This window comes from Bufo gargarizans, chromosome 5 (assembly GCF_014858855.1).
Source record: "Bufo gargarizans isolate SCDJY-AF-19 chromosome 5, ASM1485885v1, whole genome shotgun sequence".
In the NCBI taxonomy this organism is placed as follows: Eukaryota; Metazoa; Chordata; class Amphibia; order Anura; family Bufonidae; genus Bufo; species Bufo gargarizans.
The window spans coordinates 450,128,167-450,150,641 of record NC_058084.1 but is presented as its reverse complement, the minus strand read 5'-3'; the positions used below and the strand labels follow the sequence as shown (position 1 = coordinate 450,150,641).

At 44.1% G+C, this 22,475-nt stretch overlaps 1 protein-coding gene across 2 annotated transcripts in view; it reads right to left on the bottom strand.

The window, feature by feature from the left end:
- ST8SIA6 (ST8 alpha-N-acetyl-neuraminide alpha-2,8-sialyltransferase 6) overlaps positions 1-21,429 on the bottom strand; it is a 126,067-nt gene extending 104,638 nt beyond the window's left edge. For both annotated transcript variants that reach the window (XM_044294882.1, XM_044294883.1), the window contains exon 1: positions 21,241-21,429. In XM_044294882.1, coding sequence (XP_044150817.1) covers positions 21,241-21,347 — 107 coding nt within the window. In that variant the 5' untranslated portion in view covers positions 21,348-21,429. The remainder of the gene's footprint in view (positions 1-21,240) is intronic.
- Positions 21,430-22,475: the final 1,046 nt, after the last annotated feature.

Genomic DNA, 22,475 nt, shown 5'->3' with positions numbered 1-22,475 from the left:
GTATAAAGTAATGTTATACGTCTTGTAGCGCTTACTAATAATTTATAAAAACAAAGGATATTTCTGCCAAAAATTGTATCATATAATTTCTTTGTAAAAGAACATATTTCGCTAGGACCAGATTCCAATAATATTAATGATATATCGTGAGGATAGGTCATCAGTATATGATCGTGGGGGTCCTGACTCCCGGCAACCCCAGCGATCAGCTGTTTGAAGCAACCTTTACACAGCATACCAAGCACAGCAGCGCCATACTGTGTATGGTGGCTGTGCTTGGTAATGCAGCTCAGGTCTAAGCAGGAACCCTTACTTTAAAGAGTCACTGTACTTTCACACAATTTCATTCCATTTAATAGAGAATAGTGTAACTAGCAAATTTCTAAATCACTTTATTTAAAAAATAAGCTTGAATTCAACTAAAAAAAAAAACTGTGATGTCATAGCCACTAGGGGTCTCATTTCCATCTAAGTTACAGTGAACTGCCTGTCGTCAAGGAAAGATCCTTCCCTCGTAACAGAGACTCAGAAGATGGCCCCAGGAAATTGGTGTGTGTCAGAGCTAGCTGAGATTATGAACCTGATAAAACTGCTTCTACCTCCTGCCTTTCTGTAAGTGTGATGTATGCCTTCTTATCTGAGCTCCCTAGAAGAAAACAAACATAGTGGGAAGTAAGGGAAGTGAGGTCACTGCACACAGTACTGGCAGAAAGGAGACACCCCCTGCTCCTGAGAGAAATGCATCTAGCTGTGCAGCTGAAACAGGGAATACTATGGCTGGAAGACTTTAGGGAAGCCATGGTTTGTAGAGAGAATCTAAATCGCACATCCTCATTCCTATACTTATGACTACTGTACGTAATTTGCTGATAAAACATGGCTATACAGCACTAGTATCAATCATTTGCTGTGCACTATTAAGAGGCATTAGTATACAGTTTGATCAAAGAGCATAGGCCCACTTACCGCGACAAGGCACCAGTTCACATGCGGCGCTGGACGGTGGCCGTCGCTGCTTCTGTGCTGTGCTGGTGGAGTTGTGGGATCCGAGGCCTAGGTGGCTCCGCCGTATAGCGGGGTAGCTGTGTGGCTGCTGGATCCCATTGCCTGCTGGAGCAGTGTGGAGACGCGGTGGTCGCCGCACGGCACTGCGCTATGGTTAGAGTAGGTTCCCACTTAACAAGAGGCAACCTTGTCGCGGTAAGTGGGCCTATGCTCTTTGATCAAACTGTATACTAATGCCTCTTAATAGTGCACAGCAAATGATTGATACTAGTGCTGTATAGCCATGTTTTATCAATAGAAATGCTGCAAATTACGTACAGTAGTCATAAGTATAGGAATGAGGATGTGCGATTTAGATTCTCTCTACAAACCAAGACTTTAGGGAAGCCCAAATATAACTGTTCCTTCGCAGTTATGATTGTAATACCTGATACAACCTCAGGTAACATATACCGTATTTTTCGCCGTATAAGACGCACCGGCCTATAAGACGCACCTAGGTTTTTGAGGAGGAAAATAAGAAAAAAAAAATTTTGAACCAAAAGGTGCACTTTTGGTGGGTTTTGAACTAATTGTGGTCTGTGGGTGACGCACTGTTATGGGGGATCTGTGGGTGACACTTATGGGGGATCTGTGGGTGACTGTTATGGGGGATCTGTGGGTGACACTTATGGGGGATCTGTGGGTGACACTTATGGGGGATCTGTGGGTGACACTTATGGGGGATCTGTGGGTGACACTTATGGGGGATCTGTGGGTGACACTTATGGGGGATCTGTGGGTGACACTTATGGGGGATCCTCTCTGGATGGCACTGTTATGAGGATGAGGATCTGTGAATGACAGTTATGGGGGGGATCTGTGGATGACACATATATAGCATCTTATGCTGTCATCCACAGATCCCCTCCATAAGTGTCCCTGTAGTGAATGACCCTCAATACAGGGGGTGGGGGTCGCATCTGCTTTAATAATGACAGCGGGGCCCGTGCAGTGACTATTCTACTACACGGGCCCCGCTTACTGTATAATCATATCTCTCTAATAGTTAATTGTTGTATGCATGTAATCGCATAATGAGCGCTAATGAGCGCTGTGTATTACCGTACTTAAAACTAGCAGCGCTCGCCGTTCGGAGCAGAGAGGAGGCAGGAGGCAGGCCGGGAGGACGGGCGCTTGCAACGTGAGTCATACGTCACGCGCCTGCGCCGCCTGCTTCATTCATAAGTGGGCGGTGCAGGCGCGTGACGTATGACTCACGCTGCAAGTGCTCGTCCTCCTGGCCTGCCTCCTCTCTGCTCCGAACGGCGAGCGCTGCTAGTTTTAAGTACGGTAATACACAGCGCTCATTAGCGCTCATTATGCGATTACATGCATGCAACAATTAACTATTAGAGAGATATGATTATACAGTAAGCGGGGCCCGTGTAGTAGAATAGTCACTGCACGGGCCCCGCTGTCATTATTAATGCAGATGCCGCCCCCAGCCCCTCCTCCCTCACAGCTGATACACCCGCCGCGCGGCATCGCGGCGGGTGTATCATTGAAAACTGGGCAAAAGAAGCTACATTCGCCGTATAAGACGCACTGCTATTTTCCCCCCACTTTTGGGGGGAAAAAAGTGCGTCTTATACGGCGAAAAATACGGTAAATATAGGACCATCAAAAAGAAGAAGCGCAGCGAGATTTGTCAGTGACACTGAAGGCAAGGATGGGCGAGGTTATCTGCTGTTAGTCATGTAGTGGGCGTCAGCAACGGCGCTGCTGGGGCCGTAGAGTATGAGCCGAGGAGAGGCGTGCTTGGGCTCTGCTGGAGGGCGGGCCTGGGCACTCAATGGGGCCGTTCCTGGGCACCTTTGAACAAAAATAACGCCCCTCTGGGCACCTTACTGGCTCATTTGCATAGGAATAAAGTCGATTTTTTTCAAGATAGAAACCATGCAACAAGGAAAGATAAGCACATCAGGAAAGGAGGTAATAAGTGCTGCAAGACAATAGTTTTAGTTTAGTGGTGATGATTCTGGTGACAGATTTCCTTTAACTAAAAAGAATCAAATCTCAAGGTTCCTCTTTGACTTTTACCTTTATGAAATGTTATGACAAAAATGCTCACATTTAACTTTTCTCTGTAAAACTGACATCTATAATGACTGTAAAATGCATCTCCGGAGCAGCGTGCGGTTTCATCTGACAAAAGACCTTACAACATAGCATTATGGCGTGATAAATGACAGATGTTCCCGTAATACATGAGCGTTTACCGTTCGAAATAGCTGTTATCATGGTCGCTGCACTGCATAACTTAACCTTTACAATAACATGCGTGAACAATGGCCGATGCGTTCTGCTCTATATTTTCTGCCGTAAATGCTTTTTAACACAATCCGTTTTGATTCCTGAATCAAAATATGACATGTGAAAACGAATCTGAAGCCGATCGTTTGGCGCATACATCTGAAATATATTGGGGCAAAAATAGGGACTGCCTTTTACATAATACCTAAACGTGAAAAATGATCTCGGACAACTGGAAATAATATCACAAAAAGAATTAGATTCACAGAATTAGGATATGCCATCACTTTGGGATCAGCGGGGACCATGGCTGTAGCTACCATGGAAGCAGGAGAAGCAACAGGACCCAGGCAGCTTCTAGTGTTTCTAGTCCTAGCGCTGGTATTACTCACCGCTCCCTGGTCTCCTTCTCCCTGTGCTGCACTTTGTCCTGGCAGCGCACAGCTTCAGGATGGGACGTAGTGTGTGCAGAAGCATCGGAACGCAGTGTAGCGCGTGCATAGACGAAGTGCTGCCCGAAGAGCGGAGGCGCCCACAAGAGGAGAAGAAAGGTAACTATTATTATTTTTTTGGGTCAGGTGTGAGGTCTGCATTAAACTGTGGGGGGGGGGGGCAGTCAGTTAAAGCTACGCCACTGAGAGGGGCTAACTCCGGGGTGCCTTCACAATCCTGACAATGAAGGGGTAGCACTGCTGCATAGTGGAAACGATGCAGACTTTCCGGATGGATTTGCTGACTTCCGTCTCCTCAGAGCAGCAGCAATGAAAACGTCTATCCGTAGTTATAATCACAGCTATCTCTGCAGTACTGCACAATGTGAATTGTTTCTGACAGGCTGTGGTATCCCTCTTCCTCGCGACATCGCATGGTGCACACAACCGGCATGCCCTTTGCAGGAGTCAGTGGTTGGCTGATCTTTATTAAAGGCCTGGACTACTTCACAGGTCTCTGCCTGCTTTAGGCCTAGTTCACACGAACGTTTTTTTTGCGGGTGTACGGGCCGTTTTTTTGTGTTCCGTATACGGAACCATTCATTTCAATGGTTCCGCAAAAAAAACGGAATGTGTTCCGTATGCCTTCCGTTTCCGTTTTTCCGTTCCGTTGAAAGATAGAGCTTGTCCTATATTTGGCCGTAAATCACGGGTCGTGGCTCCATTCAAGTCAATGGATCCGCAAAAAAAACGGAACACATACGGAAATGCATCCGTATGTCTTCCGTTTCCGTTCCGTTTTTTCTGAACCATCTATTGAAAATGTTATGGCCAGCCCAATTTTTCCTATGTAATTACTGTAAACTGTACATGGCATACGGAAAAACGGAACGGAACAACGGAACGGAAACGGAAACACAACGGAACTCAAAAACGGAACAACGGATCCGTGAAAAACGGACCGCAAAAAACTATAAAAGCCATACGTTCGTGTGAACTAGGCCTTAGGCCTCTTTCACACGACAGTATGTCCATTTCAGTGTTTTGCGGTCCGTTTTTCACGGATCCGTTGTTCCGTTTTTTGCTTCCGTTGTGGTTCCGTTTCCGTTCCGTTGTTCCGTTCCGTTTTTCCGTATGGCAAATACAGTATACAGTAATTTCATATAAAAAATTGGGCTGGGCATAACATTTTCAATAGATGGTTCCGCAAAAAACGGAACGGATACGGAAGACATACGGATGCATTTCCGTATGCATTCCGTTTTTTTGCGGACCCATAGACTTTAATGGAGCCACGGAACGTGATTTGCGGCCAAATATAGGACATGTTCTATCTTTAAACGGAACGGAAAAACGGAAATACGGAAACGGAATGCACACGGAGTACATTCAGTTTTTTTTGCGGAACCATTGAAATGAATGGTTCCGTATACGGACCGAAAAAAACGGCCCGCAAAACGGAAAAAAAAAACGGTCGTGTGAAAGAGGCCTTAGAGAGAGGCTAGGAACTAAGGCGGTGTACCATTATAGCTAGTACTTCACACCTCCACTACTAGCTAGCTACATGCAGAAGTTTGGCTGGATCTGTCCCCAGCGGCAGCTGTGCCTGCTTACTACTGACGAAAGGTCTGCAGGTCACTGCTGTTTATCAACTCACAGATACGTGCTCTCAGTAATCCTGGAAGATAATGAGAGCACATGATCAAAAGGTCCTCTGCATCTAGCAGTATATTATCCAATGACAATAATACCACTAGGCCACTAGGTGGCAGCACAACCTATGCTGTTTACAGCATACACATATACAGTGCAGTATATCTCATGGTGGACAGCACTGCAATGTCCGTCACATTCTGACTGAGACAATATGATTTGCCCAGAGTGGTGATATGGCAGGCTGCCTACATTAACCTAAACATAGGTCCTGTGCATGCAGGACACTACCCACTTCAGTGCAATACATTTTGGGTAGCTTCACTGGGGCTTCTCAGCGATACCGGATCCACCTTAGAACATCAGTAACATTTTACGTATCACAAGGTATATCATACACATATGCTGACAATTCAAAGAGAGTGGAGGCTCAGTACAGTCGCCCATCAGTCCAACATGTCAACTGAGATGGAATGACCACCACAACAGGGTCAAACCGTGACCCAATGCAACAGGTTAACTGAAAGGATACAGCTACTTATTGTAAGAGGGGGAGCACTTCATTTTAACCCCTTTACACAAGCCAAATCTGCATGTAACACTGTTTTCCCCCGTCTTGTATGGACTTAACCTTAAAGGGGTTCTCTCACTTCAGCTACAGTAATTGCATTTCTCATGTAGAGAAAGTTAATACCAGGCACTTACTAATGTATTGTGATTGTCCATTTTGCCTCCTTTGCTGGCTGGCTTCATTTTTCTATCACATTATACGCTGCTCGTTTCCATGGTTACGACCACTCTCCAATCCAGCAGAGGCGGTCATGTTTTCACACTACAGAAAAAAAAGCATTGCCCTATGCACACTCCCGCGGTCCCGGCCACCACAGAGGCTGGTGCTTTTTTCTATAGTGTGCAAGCACGACCACCAGTGATGGATTGCAGGGTGGTCGGAGCCATGGAAACGAGCAGTGTATAATATGATGGAAAAATGGATCCAGCCAGCAAAGGAAGCAACATGGACAATCACAATACATTAGTAAGTGCCTTGTAGTAACTTTCTCTACATTATAAATGCTATTTGCTGAAGTGAGAGAACCCCTTTAAAGGGAGCCTGTCACCTCTGATTGACAGAGCCATCGATTTTAAAAAGAAAGGTACGATTATCCTACCCTACATGGCGGTATGCTTATTTTGAATCCAATTTTGGAGATAGACTCCCTTTAAAGGGAATCATTACATGGTAGGTCTATTTGAATAGAGGGGCATGTTAGAAGGTCGCCTGGGGCCCAGTGCGGGACAGAACCTTCCCTCAGTTGATGATCCGATCTAATTCCTATGATACCCAGAAAAAGAACAAAGCAGACAGCAAAATTTCACCTACAGCACCCACTTTTCCATTGACTTGGAGGACTTTAGCTGTCAACAGGACTTTGTCGAATATACCGGACCTGGTTAATTGTAAGACGGTGGAGAACCTAGGCCAAATACAAGAGGGAATGGGTGAAGAAGTCTATAAAAATACTCAGGGAAGGCGGCGAGAGATGTTGCGAGGTCAAGCAGTTTGGAAGCTGTCAGCAGAAGGGGTGAGACAAGAATATAGGAGTCAGTAACCAAGATGTAGCAGAGCTGGGCATGTGGTGCTGCAGTCAGGAACGCAGTCAGACAAACCAGTAGCAAAGCTGCAGCAGAACGAGTACAGAGTCCAATGGAAGCCGGGGCAAACAGTAGTCCGCCACAATTTACAGGGAAACGGGTCTAGTAACGAAGTATTGTGCCATGTCTCCCCACCGGCTGAGCAGCAGCCCCCGCCAGGGTTATTCTGGCAGCTGTAGGGCATAAGAAACGCGCAGGGTGGGTAAGTAAGACATATGTGGGATACAAAGATGATCCCACATAAACCAGGTAGTAGGTACCATGGCACCCATTCATGGCCACGTTGGACCATGTCACCAGCTCCTTGAAAATCGTCCGGCTGTTGAAGTGATCATCCAAGAAGGGCCTACTGGTTTGCATCCAGCATGGATCATCTGATCCGCTTTAAGTGGAATGTTTCTGCATACGTCGCTCTCCTCCCGGATACTGTATATGTCTAAGACGCCCTCCCGATAATGTTCACCCGGGTCCTATAATTACACACTGCTCCCATTATGATGCTAAATGAAATTAAAGTAAATAGGAAACATGGCGAGTCTGATGGCGCAGACGTAAAACAAGCCTCTGTAATCACCGAGGCCACATCTGGTTACTATTCATCTCCCACAAGCAGGGATTCCTCCTAAGAAGTTCCTGGCATCTTGAACTACAAACGGATAGCAAACAAACTGAGTATGTGTACGTCTCCGGGATTACGTGTCACTGATACCCTCCTGGCCAGACGCTAAATTGTACACCGACTTTTTTTTGATTGGCGGGACTGCAGATCTTGCAGAATGTTGGTACATGTATTAAAGGGAAGTCTCAGCGTAGAGACTGTACGGTCGGAGTCACACGTGACTAATTAGCTGCGGATTTGCCGTTGCGGATTTTTGCACAGCAAATCCGCAGCGTTGTACAGTACCAGCAGAATGGAGGAGTAATTCTGAATTCTCATCCACACGCTGCGCAAAAAAAAATAAATGCAGCAGAAAAGATGGAAAAGGTCCAGCATGGCGGATTTGCGGAAATCCGCAGCATGTCTTTATCTTGTGGTATTCACCCTTTGCAAAGTGAAATCTGCTGGTTTTCCATGGTAAATGGAATGTAAATGTATGTATTACGCTGTTATGTTGCGGTTTCTTCATGTGGTTTTTCATGCAGTTTTTGCTGTGGCAATGCCCCAAACACCGGAGCTGATTTTTCTGCTGGATTATCAGTCACTTGTGAATCTGGCTTAAAGGGGTTATCCCATCTTAGACAATGGGGGCATATCGCTAGGATATGCCCCCATTGTCTGATAGGTGCGGGTCCCACCTCTGGGACCCGCACCTACAAGGAGAACGGAGCAGAGAAACTTGAGGAGGGCGCACTGCGCATGCGCAGCCGCCCTCCATTAATTTCTATGGAGCCGCCGAAAATAGCCAAACGCTGGCTCGGCTATTTCCGTCGGCCCCATAGAAATGAATGGGGCGGTGGCCGCGCATGCTCGGTGCGCTCCCATTCACTTCAATGGGAGAGGCGGGGAGCTGCGCCTGGTGGTGGACGGACCCCGGGAAACCCGGGGTCCTCCAGCCACAATTCTACCCGGCTCCGTTCTCCTTGTAGGTGCGGGTCCCAGAGGTGGGACCCGCACCTATCAGACAATGGGGGCATATCCTAGTGATATGCCCCCATTGTCTAAGATGGGATAACCCCTTTAAGGGGTTGTCTCACTTCAGCAAATGGCATTTATCATGTAGAGAAAGTTAAGGCACTTACTAATGTATTTTTATTATCCATATTTCTGCCTTTGCTGGCTGGATTCATTTTTCCATCACATTATACACTGCTCATTTCCATGGTTACGACCACCCTGTAATCCAGCAGCGGTAGCTGTGCTTGCACACTTTATGAAAAAAGCGTCAGCCTCTCGGGTGACTGGGACAGTAAGAATGCACATAGGCCGACACTTTTTCCTATACTGTGCAAGCTCGACCTCCCGTGCTGGATTGCAGGGTGGTCATAACCATGGAAACGAGAAGTGTACAATGCAATAGAAAATTGAATCCAGCCAGCAAAGGAGGCAATATGGACAATCACATTACATTAGTAAGTGCCTTGTATTAACTTCCCCTACATAATAAATGCCATTTGCTGAAGTGAGACAACCCCTTTAAAAGGCTCACGTATACAGCCGTCCCGTTTCAGTTAGGCAGGAAAAGCACAATGGAAAGCGGACGGATCCGTTATGAAGGCCATAGACTTCTATTAGGAAGGAATAAATAACGGCTGGGCGAGGGCTCGTTTTTTGTAGCACACTCTCTCCTATAGTTTTTATTGATAATATTTTAGGGTGTGAATAACTTTTTGATCACTTTTGATTCAATTTTTTGGGAGAAGTGAAGCTATTAAAAAACAAATCAAATTTTTATATTTTTTTTCTTGTTACGCCATTCGATTTATTGGCTAATTTTTTTTTACAGTATAATATTTTTATTTTAGTATGGGGCGTTTTCAGACATGACAATGCCTATAATGTTTATATTTTTTGACTGTTTATCAAAATTTTTGGGAAAGGGGATGATTTAATTTTTTTTTTTTTTTTACTTTTTCTTCTTAATGTAGATTGCCTTTTGCATCAAGTAATGGAATTGTATCCATTACAGAATATAAAGATAAGTATTTTCTATAATTATGTGCTGCCATCTGCAGGCCTGCATTGGAATATACCTGTAATAGGCCTAGAATCCTTTTATAGGCTCTAGCCCAGGCATCCTCAAACTGCGGCCCTCCAGCTGTTGCAAAACGACAACTCCCAGCATGCCCGAACAACCTACATCTATCAGCCTACAGCAGGGCATTGTGGGAGTTGTAGTTTTACAACAGCTGGAGGGCCGCAGGTTGAGGATGCCTGACCTAGCCTATTACATGCAACACCTTCCACAATCTCAGCCAGGTGAAGGGGAAGAGCCTGGGAGGAGCACGCTTCTAGTTTTTTTTTACGTTTCAGACGCCGTGGTCACATTTGATCATAGCAGACACCCAGCTCTGGAGCAGGAGCTTTATTTAACCCCTTAAGGGCTCAGCCCTATTTCACCTTAAGGACCAGGCCATTTTTTGCAAATCTGACCAGTGTCACTTTAAGTGCTGATAACTTTAAAACGCTTTGACTTATCCAGGCCGTTCTGAGATTGTTTTTTCGTCACATATTGTACTTCATGACACTGGTAAAATGAAGTAAAAAAAATTTCATTTTTATTTATAAAAAAATACCAAATTTACCCCAAAAAATAAAAAAATGCAAATTTCCAAGTTTTAATTTCTCTACTTCTATAATACATAGTAATACCTCCAAAATTTGTTATTACTTTACATTCCCCATATGTCTACTTCATGTTTGGATCATTTTGGGAATGATATTTTATTTTTTGGGGATGTTACAAGGCTTAGACCAGTTCAGGTCTGAAGTCACTTAGCGAGGCTTACATAATAGAAACCACCCAAAAATGACCCCATTCTATAAACTACACCCCTCAAGGTATTCAAAACTGCTTTTACAAACTTTGTTAACCCTTTAGGTGCTCCACAAGAATTAATGGAAAATGGAGATACAATTTCAAAATTTCACTTTTTTGGCAGATTTTCCATTTTAATATTTTTTTTCCAGTTACAAAGCAAGGGTTAACAGCCAAACCAAACTCAATATTTATGGCCCTGACTCTGTAGTTTACAGAAACACTCCAAATGTGGTCGTAAACAGCTGTACGGGCACACAGCAGGGCGCAGAAGGAAAGGAATGCCATACGGTTTTTGGAAGGCAGATTTTGCTGGACTGTTTTTTTTGACACCATGTCCCATTCGAAGCCCCCTGATGCACCCCTAGAGTAGAAACTCCATAAAAATGACCCCATCTAAGAAACTACCCCCCTCAAGGTATTTAAAACAGATTTTACAAACGTTGTTAACCATTTAGGTGTTCCACAAGAGTTATTGCCAAATGGAGATACAATTTCAAAATTTCACTTTTTTGGCAAATTTTCCATTTTAATCCATTTTTCCCAGTAACAAAGCAAGGGTTACCAGCCAAACAAAACTCAATATTTATGGCCCTGATTCAGTAGTTTACAGAAACACCCCATATGTGGTCATAAACAGCTGTACCGGCACATGGCAGGGCGCAGAAGGAAAGGAATGCCATACGGTTTTTGGAAGGCAGATTTTGCTGGACAGTTTTTTTTGACACCATGTCCCATTTGAAGCCCCCCTGATGCACCCCTAGAGTTGAAACTCCAAAAAAGTGGCCCCATTTTAGAAACTACGGGATAGGGTGGCAGTATTGTTGGTACTAGTTTAGGGTACATATGATTTTTGGTTGCTCTATATTACACTTTTTGTGAGGCAAGATAACAAGAAATAGCTGTTTTGGCACCGTTTTTATTTTTTGTTATTTACAAGATTCATCTGACAGGTTAGATCATGTGATATTTTTATAGACCAGGTTGTCACGGATGCGGCGATACCTAATATGTATACTTTTTATTTATTTATGCAAGTTTTACACAATGATTTCATTTTTGAAGCAAAAAAAAATCATGTTTTAGTGTTTCCATAGTCTGAGAGCCATAATTTTTTCAGTTTTTGGGCGATTACCTTGGGAAGGGTATGATTTTTGCGGGATGAGATGACGGTTTTATTGGCACTATTTTGGGGTGCGTGTGACTTTTTGATCGCTTGCTATTACACTTTTTGTGATGTAAGGTGACAAAAAATGGTTTATTTAGCACAGTTTTTATTTTTTATTTTTTACGGTATTCATCTGAGAGGTTAGGTCATGTGATATTTTTATAGAGCCGGTCGATACGAACGCGGCGATACCAAATATGTATACTTTTTTTTATTTATGTAAGTTTTACACTATAACAGCTTTTTTCAAACAAAAAAAATGATGTTTTAGTGTCTCCATATTCTGAGCCATAGTTTTTTTTATTTTGGTGGGCAAACACCTTTTTGATCGCTTGCTGTTGTACTTTTTGTGATGTAAGGTGACAAAAAAATGGTTTATTTAGCAGTTTGTTTTTTACGGTGTTCATCTGAGGGGTTAGGTCATGTGATATGTTTATAGAGCCGGTCGATATGGACGCGGCGATACCTAATATGTATACTATTTTTTACCAATTTTTTTTAACTTTATTTGGGGAAAATTACGTTTTTGTTTATTTTTACTAGAAACTTTAACTTTTTGGGGGGGAAACTTTATTTTTCCAACTTTTTTTTCACTTTATTTTTTGTCCCACTTTGGGACTTGAACTTTTGGGGGTATATTCCTTTACAATGCATTCCAATACTTCTGTGTGTATTACTCATACAGCTTCCGGGGCCTGTGAGATCCAGGGGGCTGGATCTCACAGGCTCGTCACCGGAAGGCAGAGCGATGCCTTCCTTAGACATCGCGTTGCCTTCCATGCCATCGGGTCTCCCCCACAGCCGCATCGCGGTTTAAACCCATGACGTAGCGGTACCTCATGCGTCCCTAAGGGGTTAAAGACCTAACATCTGCCATGCTATTATTACGACAGATTTCAGGAAGGGGTAAGCCAGAAAAATTATTTCCTGAGTCCAAAAATTGCAATTTCCATAAAACTATATTCTTACTTTTATGAAAGGCATCCTGACCCTGCTGGAACATGTTCATTGTATCGGCCATCACAACATGGAGCTCCACAGTCTGACATCAGAGAAAGATCCCTCTACTGTCCATTCATATATTCGTACAATGACTGGTTAAAGGCTACATTCACACGTCAGTATTTTTCTATATCCCGATTTTCGGTCAGTTTTTTGCGGATCCGTTGTTCCTGAAAATGGATCCGCAAAAAACGGAAACATGTATACATTTCAATAAGCAAATAAAGTTGTTTGGATTTCTTTGAAAAAAAAAATAAAAAAAATAATTAAAATGTAATTTCCAGGAACGGAATCCGCATAAAACGGATGACATACGTAATGACATCCGAATGTCTTCCGTTTTTTGCGGATCCATTGACTTTGTATTGTACCAGGATCCGAATTTTGCGGAAAAGAATAGGACATGTTTTATATTTAAACGGACATGCGGAACGGAACAACGGAAACGGACAGCACACATTGTGCTGTCCGATTTTTTCCAGGACCCATTGAAAATGAATGGGTCCAGATCTGGTCCAGATCTGTTCCGCAAAAAACAAAACAGATCAGGAAAGAAAAAACGGACGTGTGAATGGACCCTAACAAAGATTGGGCAGCACTGACTGGATAGTGTCAGACTGATCAGGGACACCCCCTAACTGGTAACACATATCTGCACCTTTACTGCAAATTGCTGGCAATTCATCCAAAACATTTAGTAGGAATAACAGAGGAACGGCACAGAATAGTGTCATAAGAATAGATGATCCAGTATTATTATTTCACAAGGAATACAAGTAGCTACTAAAACGGACATGTCAGTAGAGGGGACAACCCCTCCTTAACGATCAGATAATTACCACTTGGTGAGCGCGATTACATCATCAAAGGTCCTTTTGCAGGTCCTGAAAGAAGAAGAAAGAAGACGATGCCGGCTGCGCGATCAAGTGGATGAGGTGATTTAATTATTATTAATTTTTTTTTAACCCCAATCAACATTTTTGTAAGTATTCTGTATTCAGAATGCTATTATTTTCCCTTATAACCATGTTATAAGGGAAAATAATAAAATATACAGAACACCTAACCCAAACCTGAACTTCAGTGAAGAAGTCCGGGTTCGGGTCTGGGTACCACATTCAGTTTTTTTATCACACGCGTGCGCGATAAAAACTGAACAACGCAACGCAATCGCAGTCAAAACTGACTGAAATTGCGTCCACACTCGTGCGGGTTTCCCGCAATGCACACGCAACGCATCCAGAGCAAATCCGGGACACCCGTGTGAAAGAGGCCTTAGGGATCCCCGTAGTCAGACACTGCCATGCCATTAGTGTTTATAGTGACCGGCCATTCCTGCTAGGTAATGGGGGGAAAATACTTATACTCAATGGGTTGTTCCACGAAAAATATTCTACAGTTTTCAAACCAGCGCCTGGATCTGAATACTTTTGTAATTGCATGTAATTAAACATTTTGTATAGCCACTGAGTAAAATGTATCTGTACAGCGCCACCTGCTGTTTGTTTTTTCTTATTTCTTTGTCCTGCTGACTGAGATGGCCGCACATGCTCAGTTTCATCCTCCAATTGCCATCTGAGCTGTGATAGGGAGAGCATGGACATGCCCCCTGAGCTGCAGCAGAGTGGACACTCCCTCTTTAGGGCCACTGAGTTGTGATAGGCTGAAAGCTGCAGCAGAAAGGACACACCTTTCTAAAAAAAAAAGGACATACCCCATCATCTGTCAGCTTGAACAAAAATCTAGCAGAGCAATGAATGGGGAGATTTCTGGACCCATGTGAGGTACAGGGCCGGTTCTAGCTTTATTGGAAAGAGATTGTCATGTACTGTATGATGTCTGATTTACATTTTTTTACATTAATCATGGGATAACCCCTTTAATAATTCACTGCACCGTAATGGTATTTGAGCAGTTCATAACTCTCTCAGTCGTGCGGCTGCACTAATATGATGAAGTCCCCATTACCAGCTCTCGTCCTGAAATGGATTACCTGATCTACCCCACATGCATCTATTGATCTCACCCAGGAAAATCGCCTTAAGTGTGCGGCGTAATGACGAAGACTTTGAGTATTCATCACCATTACCTGACATCACAGCATACACACAGAAATCGATACCCAGCTAGTAAATTGTGCCACAATCTGGCACAATAAAAAACGGATCCGTCCCCCATTGACTTTCAATGGAGTTCATGACGGATCCGTCTTGGCTATGTTACAGATAATACAAACGGATCCGTTCATGACGGATCCGCCCAAAACGCGAGTGTGAAAGTAGCCTAATATGTATGTCTATGTGTGCATGAGTGCGTGTTTATATAGGTGTGTCTATGTGCGCAGGTCTGTATGTTTGTGTATATGTGTCTCTATGTGAGAATGTGCCAGCGCATGTGCGTATGAGTGTGTCTACCTGTGTGTGCACGTTTATGAATACTATTTGTGTTTGTGTGTACATACATGTGTGTCTATATGTGTGAATGTGCCAGCGTATGTGTGTGTGTGTCTCTGTGTCAAAGTGGGTATCTGTCTTGCGTATACATGCGTGTCTGTGTATTTATATCTGGCTCCGTGTGCACATAGGTGCGTGTCTCTCTGTGTGAACACGTGTGTCTGGGACTGTGTATGCACCTGTGTACAGTATGTATCTGTGTGCCCATGTGTGTGCATGGAGGAGTCTTTGTATTTTCATCTATCTCTGTGCCAGAGTGCGTTTTGATATGTGTGCGCCTGCGTGTGAACGTGCAGGTCTGTGTATCCGTTTCTGCATGTGCAACTGTGTGCACACGTGTGTGAGTCTCAATGTGAGCCTGCATATGTGTGTATGTCTATGTGTATTTCTTTGGGTCAGGATTTTTTGTCTGTGTACAGTATGTGTGTGTGTGCATAATTGGGTCTCTCTCTGCGTCAAAGCATGTATCTCTGTATGAACATGCGTGTGTAACTGTGTGCACACGGGTGCGTGTCTCTATGTGTAAGTCTGCATATATGTGTCTATATGTGCATATGTTTGTGTACCTGTGCCTGCATGTACCGTATATACTGCATTTTGTGTTCATTTCTGAGTATTTGTGTCTCACCGTGTGTGCACATTGTGAGGCTGAAGTATACACAATAAGGGCTCATGCACAAGAACTTATTTTTTGTCGGTGTCTGTTCCGTTTTTTTTCATCCCGTATACAGAACCATTCATTTCAATTCAGCAGCAAAAAAACGGAAATGACTCTGTGTGCATTCCGTGTCCGTACGTCCGCATGGACAAGGATAGGACTGTTCTATTAGGGGCCGGGTATTCCGTTCCCGAGGACCGCAAAACAACAACGGTCGTGTGCATTAGCCCTAAATCAGTCTTTATACTTGGTATCAAATACATACAAATAGTATAAGACAATTTTATGTCCTGAAGATGGACCTGTGTGTGACATGTACGAGGCTCGGGTGCACAAGACACAGTGGGCAAAGGTCAAATGTTCCTCTTAAAAATGGGGCTGTGTGTATGAAAACAGTTCAAGACTACTTCTGGCGCTTCTGGACCTCACAGTCTGTGTCTATGTGTATACAGGTAAATGAGACTGGTACTGTGTGTGTATACAGGTAAATCAGACTGGCACTGTGTGTGTATACAGGTAAATGAGACTGGCACTGTGTGTGTATACAGGTAAATGAGAATGGCACTGTGTGTGTATACAGGTAAATGAGACTGGCACTGTGTGTGTATACAGGTAAATGAGACTGGCACTGTGTGTGTATACAGGTAAATGAGACTGGCACTGTGTGTGTATACAGGTAAATGAGAATGGCACTGTGTGTGTATACAGGTAAATCAGACTGGTACTGTGTGTGTATACAGGTAAATGAGACTGGCACTGTGTGTGTATACAGGTAAATGAGACTGGCACTGTGTGTGTATACAGGTAAATGAGACTGGCACTGTGTGTGTATACAGGTAAATGAGAATGGCACTGTGTGTGTATACAGGTAAATGAGACTGGCACTGTGTGTGTATACAGGTAAATGAGACTGGCACTGTGTGTGTATACAGGTAAATGAGACTGGCACTGTGTGTGTATACAGGTAAATGAGACTGGCACTGTGTGTGTATACAGGTAAATGAGACTGGCACTGTGTGTGTATACAGGTAAATGAGAATGGCACTGTGTGTGTATACAGGTAAATGAGACTGGTACTGGGTGTGTATACAGGTAAATCAGACTGGTACTGGGTGTGTATACAGGTAAATCAGACTGGTACTGGGTGTGTATACAGGTAAATCAGACTGGTACTGGGTGTGTATACAGGTAAATCAGACTGGTACTGGGTGTGTATACAGGTAAATCAGACTGGTACTGGGTGTGTATACAGGTAAATCAGACTGGTACTGGGTGTGTATACAGGTAAATCAGACTGGTACTGGGTGTGTATACAGGTAAATCAGACTGGTACTGGGTGTGTATACAGGTAAATCAGACTGGTACTGGGTGTGTATACAGGTAAATCAGACTGGTACTGTGTGTATACAGGTAAATCAGACTGGTACTGGGTGTGTATACAGGTAAATCAGACTGGTACTGGGTGTGTATACAGGTAAATCAGACTGGTACTGGGTGTGTATACAGGTAAATCAGACTGGTACTGGGTGTGTATACAGGTAAATCAGACTGGTACTGGGTGTGTATACAGGTAAATCAGACTGGTACTGGGTGTGTATACAGGTAAATCAGACTGGTACTGTGTGTGTATACAGGTAAATCAGACTGGTACTGGGTGTGTATACAGGTAAATCAGACTGGTACTGTGTGTGTATACAGGTAAATCAGACTGGTACTGTGTGTATACAGGTAAATCAGACTGGCACTGTGTGTATACAGGTAAATCAGACTGGCACTGTGTGTGTATACAGGTAAATCAGACTGGCACTGTGTGTGTATACAGGTAAATCAGACTGGCACTGTGTGTATACAGGTAAATCAGACTGGTACTGTGTGTGTATACAGGTAAATCAGACTGCTACTGTGTGTGTATACAGGTAAATCAGACTGGTACTGGGTGTGTATACAGGTAAATCAGACTGGTACTGTGTGTATACAGGTAAATCAGACTGGTACTGTGTGTATACAGGTAAATCAGACTGTTACTGTGTGTATACAGGTAAATCAGACTGTTACTGTGTGTATACAGGTAAATCAGACTGTTACTGTGTGTATACAGGTAAATCAGACTGGTACTGGGTGTGTATACAGGTAAATCAGACTGGCACTGTGTGTGTATACAGGTAAATCAGACTGGCACTGTGTGTGTATACAGGTAAATCAGACTGGCACTGTGTGTGTATACAGGTAAATCAGACTGGCACTGTGTGTATACAGGTAAATCAGACTGGTACTGTGTGTATACAGGTAAATCAGACTGGTACTGTGTGTATACAGGTAAATCAGACTGGTACTGTGTGTATACAGGTAAATCAGACTGGTACTGTGTGTGCTGAAGCTGCCAGACCGGTGAATCCTAGTAACTTTTTAGTGTCTGTATAGGTGTTTATGTGTGTACATGCAATGTAAGGCACAAAATATGGGTGCAGATTGGGAATGTCTGTGTGGCGGTATGTTAGTCCATGTGTGCACTCAACACAAGGTGGGGGAGACAATCTTAATTCAGCCTCGTGTATAAAAACAGTAAAGATAATTTTGTGACAGTTTTGACTTTTGGAGCAGCAAAGTGTTATAAATAATTGTCCATAATGGCTATAAGAGCGACACCCGCACAGAGAGGAAGACGTACAAGCTGCCCGACCACACTGCCCATGGACTATCTATCTGTCTCTATCTGTCTGTCTCTATCTATCTATCTGTCTGTCTCTATCTATCTGTCTGTCTCTATCTGTCTGTCTGTCTCTATCTGTCTGTCTGTCTCTATCTGTCTGTCTGTCTCTATCTGTCTGTCTCTATCTGTCTGTCTGTCTCTATCTGTCTGTCTCTATCTGTCTGTCTGTCTCTATCTGTCTGTCTCTATCTGTCTATCTATCTCTATCTGTCTGTCTCTCTCTATCTGTCTATCTATCTCTATCTGTCTATCTCTATCTGTCTATCTGTCTATCTCTATCTGTCTATCTGTCTCTATCTGTCTGTCTCTCTCTATCTGTCTATCTATCTCTATCTGTCTATCTGTCTATCTCTATATCTCTATCTGTCTATCTGTCTCTATCTGTCTGTCTCTCTCTATCTGTCTATCTATCTCTATCTGTCTATCTATCTCTATCTATCTGTCTCTATCTCTATCTGTCTATCTATCTCTATCTGTCTGTCTCTCTCTATCTGTCTATCTATCTCTATCTGTCTATCTGTCTATCTGTCTATCTCTATCTGTCTATCTGTCTATCTCTATCTGTCTATCTGTCTCTATCTGTCTGTCTCTCTCTATCTGTCTATCTGTCTATCTCTATCTGTCTATCTGTCTATCTCTATCTGTCTATCTGTCTATCTCTATCTGTCTATCTGTCTCTATCTGTCTGTCTCTCTCTATCTGTCTATCTATCTCTATCTGTCTATCTATCTCTATCTGTCTATCTATCTCTATCTGTCTATCTCTATCTACCTTTCTCATATCTATCTATTTTCTATCTATCTCTATCTGTCTGTCTCTATCTGTCTGTCTCTATCTGTCTGTCTCTATCTGTCTGTCTCTATCTGTCTGTCTCTATCTGTCTGTCTCTATCTGTCTGTCTCTATCTGTCTGTCTCTCTCTGTCTGTCTCTCTCTGTCTATCTCTGTCTGTCTATCTCTGTCTGTCTATCTCTGTCTGTCTATCTCTGTCTGTCTATCTCTGTCTGTCTATCTCTGTCTGTCTATCTCTGTCTGTCTATCTCTGTCTGTCTATCTCTGTCTATCTACCTTTCTCATATCTATCTATTTTCTATCTATCTTTTTATCTTACAAAAAGTAAAGAAATTCTACAACACTCCTGTAGTAGTTCAAGTCCTTTATTCACCAGAAAACGCAATGTTTCAGTCCTCTTAGGCTACTTCCACACTAGCGTTTATGCTGGATCCGGCAGGGTTCAGCAAAAACGCATCTGTTACTGATAATACAACCGTCTGCATCCGTTATGAGCGGATCCGGTTGTATTATCTTTAACATACCAAAGACGGATCCGTCATGAACTCCATTGAAAGTCAATGGGGGACGGATCCATTTTCTATTGTGTTAGATTGTGCCTGAGAAAACGGATCCGTCCCATTGACTTGCATTGTGGGTCATGACAGATCTGTCTTGCTCCGCATCCCAGGATTTTGGAGCATTCCGTTTTGTTCAGTTACGTTTTGTCCCCATTGACAATGAATAGGGACCAAAGAGAAGCGTTTTTTTTTTCCGGTATTGAGACCCTATGACGGATCTCAATACCGGAAAACATTAACGCTAGTGTGAGAGTAGCCTTACTAGGATTGGTTTAATTTTTTATCTATCTATTTCTCTATCTATCAACAATATAGAAGCCAAGTAAAAATGTTCAAAATTCTACATAGTAGAGTCCAGAGCAACACAAATCACGGCTCCGTAATACAGATATACTGACAGAATGCTACCAGTACAAAGCTGTAACACCAGTGACACCATCCTATCAGATCACTACAATATAAAGCAACTGTAGTGATCCAAAACTATAATACAATGCGATTCATACAATATTATCAATACAAAGCAACGGATCACCGCTGAAGAGGAGGAACAGGAGCGGAGGGGTTAACACTGACAGCACAGATATTATACTGGGTGTAACTGGGAGCAGAGCCGTGGACAGCATGGTATACTACTGTGTGTGATAGAGAGATTATAGATAGATAGATAGATAGATAGATAGATTGAGAGATAGATAGATAGATAGATAGATAGATAGATAGATAGATAGATAGATAGATAGATAGATAGCAGCACTCCGGTTCCTAGTCTTCCAGGTGCAACAGTCCTCTAGTCTAGGGATTCTGGATGGAAATCCACCAAGTAATGTAAAGAATATGAAGAGGCAGCAATGCAGTGTAGATAGATGACAGATATATATGAGATATTACAGCGCACACACAGGTGACAGACACTGATGATACAACTTCTAGCTCTGACCCCTCCATAGCTGTACACATGCTGTAGGCTCCCGGCTCTGGGTGCCCCGGTGGCAGCCCTGGATGGTATGTACACTGTCCGGTAAGTACACTGTCCGGTAAGTACACTGTCCGGTAAGTACACTCTCCGGTATGTCCGCTACGCACACTGTCCGGTATTACACTGTCCGGTATGCACACTGTCCGGTATGCACACTGTCCGGTATGCACACTGTCCGGTACGCACACTGTCCGGTATGTCCGCTACGCACACTGTCCGGTATGTACACTGTCCGGTATTACACTGTCCGGTATGCACACTGTCCGGTATGCACACTGTCCGGTACGCACACTGTCCGGTATGTCCGGTACGCACACTGTCCGGTATGTACACTGTCCGGTACGCACACTGTCCGGTACGCACGCTGTCCGGTATGTACGCTGTCCGGTATGTACGCTGTCGGTACCTGTAGTGTGGCGGGTCCCGGATGGTCAGCCATCCAGTGAGCAGCAGCAGCAGCAGGCAGGTCAGCAGCAGGATGCCCGCGCTCCTCTTCATGTCTTGCACCCACATGCCAGGCGTGCCCCCGGGTATGACAGCGGCAGCTGCCCAGCCGCCCTCCCAGGTCACCGGGAGCCCCCACCTGTCTGCAGACCGCGGCACCATCCAGCCTGCGCCGTCCCCCGCCCTCCCTGCTGCCGCCTCCTCCTCCCGCTCCTCCTCCCCGGGCTCTCCCACATGTCCTCCCGGTCTCACCTTCTAGTCACAGCCTCCCAGCTGCGGGGGCCCCCGGGAGCCCCTCCACCCCAGGTCCCTGTCATCCCTGGCACCGGCACATACCGTCTGCGCCAGCAGCCATACATATACACAGCGCCGGTGTGATAATACATCCCCTTAATCCGGCATGTTACAATAGACAGGAGGCTCCACCGCTCCGGACTACAGGCTCCAGAAGCCCTCATGAAAGGGGTGAAAGCCCTTATTAAATGGCAGGTGCTGAAAGACGCCCCCTACTGTACAGTACAGGAATAACAGGACACCAGGGAGGTCTGCAGCTGCGGGAGGGATTTCTAATACTGTGCAGTAGGGGGTATAGTTATTCCTCATATACACACCTCAGCTGCTGCAGAACAGCATAATACACACCTCAGCTGCTGCAGAACAGCATAATACACACCTCAGCTGCTGCAGAACAGCATAATACACACCTCAGCTGCTGCAGAACAGCTTTTGGAAGAGTGAAGGGAGAGTCCTGTCCACTACAGCCTGATATAAAATTCCCTCCCACATTTCAAAAGTAAGATCTGCAGCAGCTGAGGTCTGTATTGAGGTTCTGCAGCAGCTGAGGTGTGGATTATATTTATAAACAGTATTATTAGTGTAGAATTACCCCATGCTGTATTCTTTCAGAGGTGGCAGCAAGGGATAAGCATACAGAGGAAGTTGATGAAATGTACAGGAATGATGATGTGTACAGGGATGATGATGATGTGTACAGGGATGACGATGATGATGTGTACAGGGATGACGATGATGATGTGTACAGGGATGACGATGATGATGATGTGTGCAGGGATGATGATGATGTGTACAGGGATGACGATGATGATGATGTGTACAGGGATGACGATGATGTGCACAGGGATGGTGATGTGTACAGTGATGCGAGCAGTCCCCTGGCTGTGTGTGATTTGATTATGC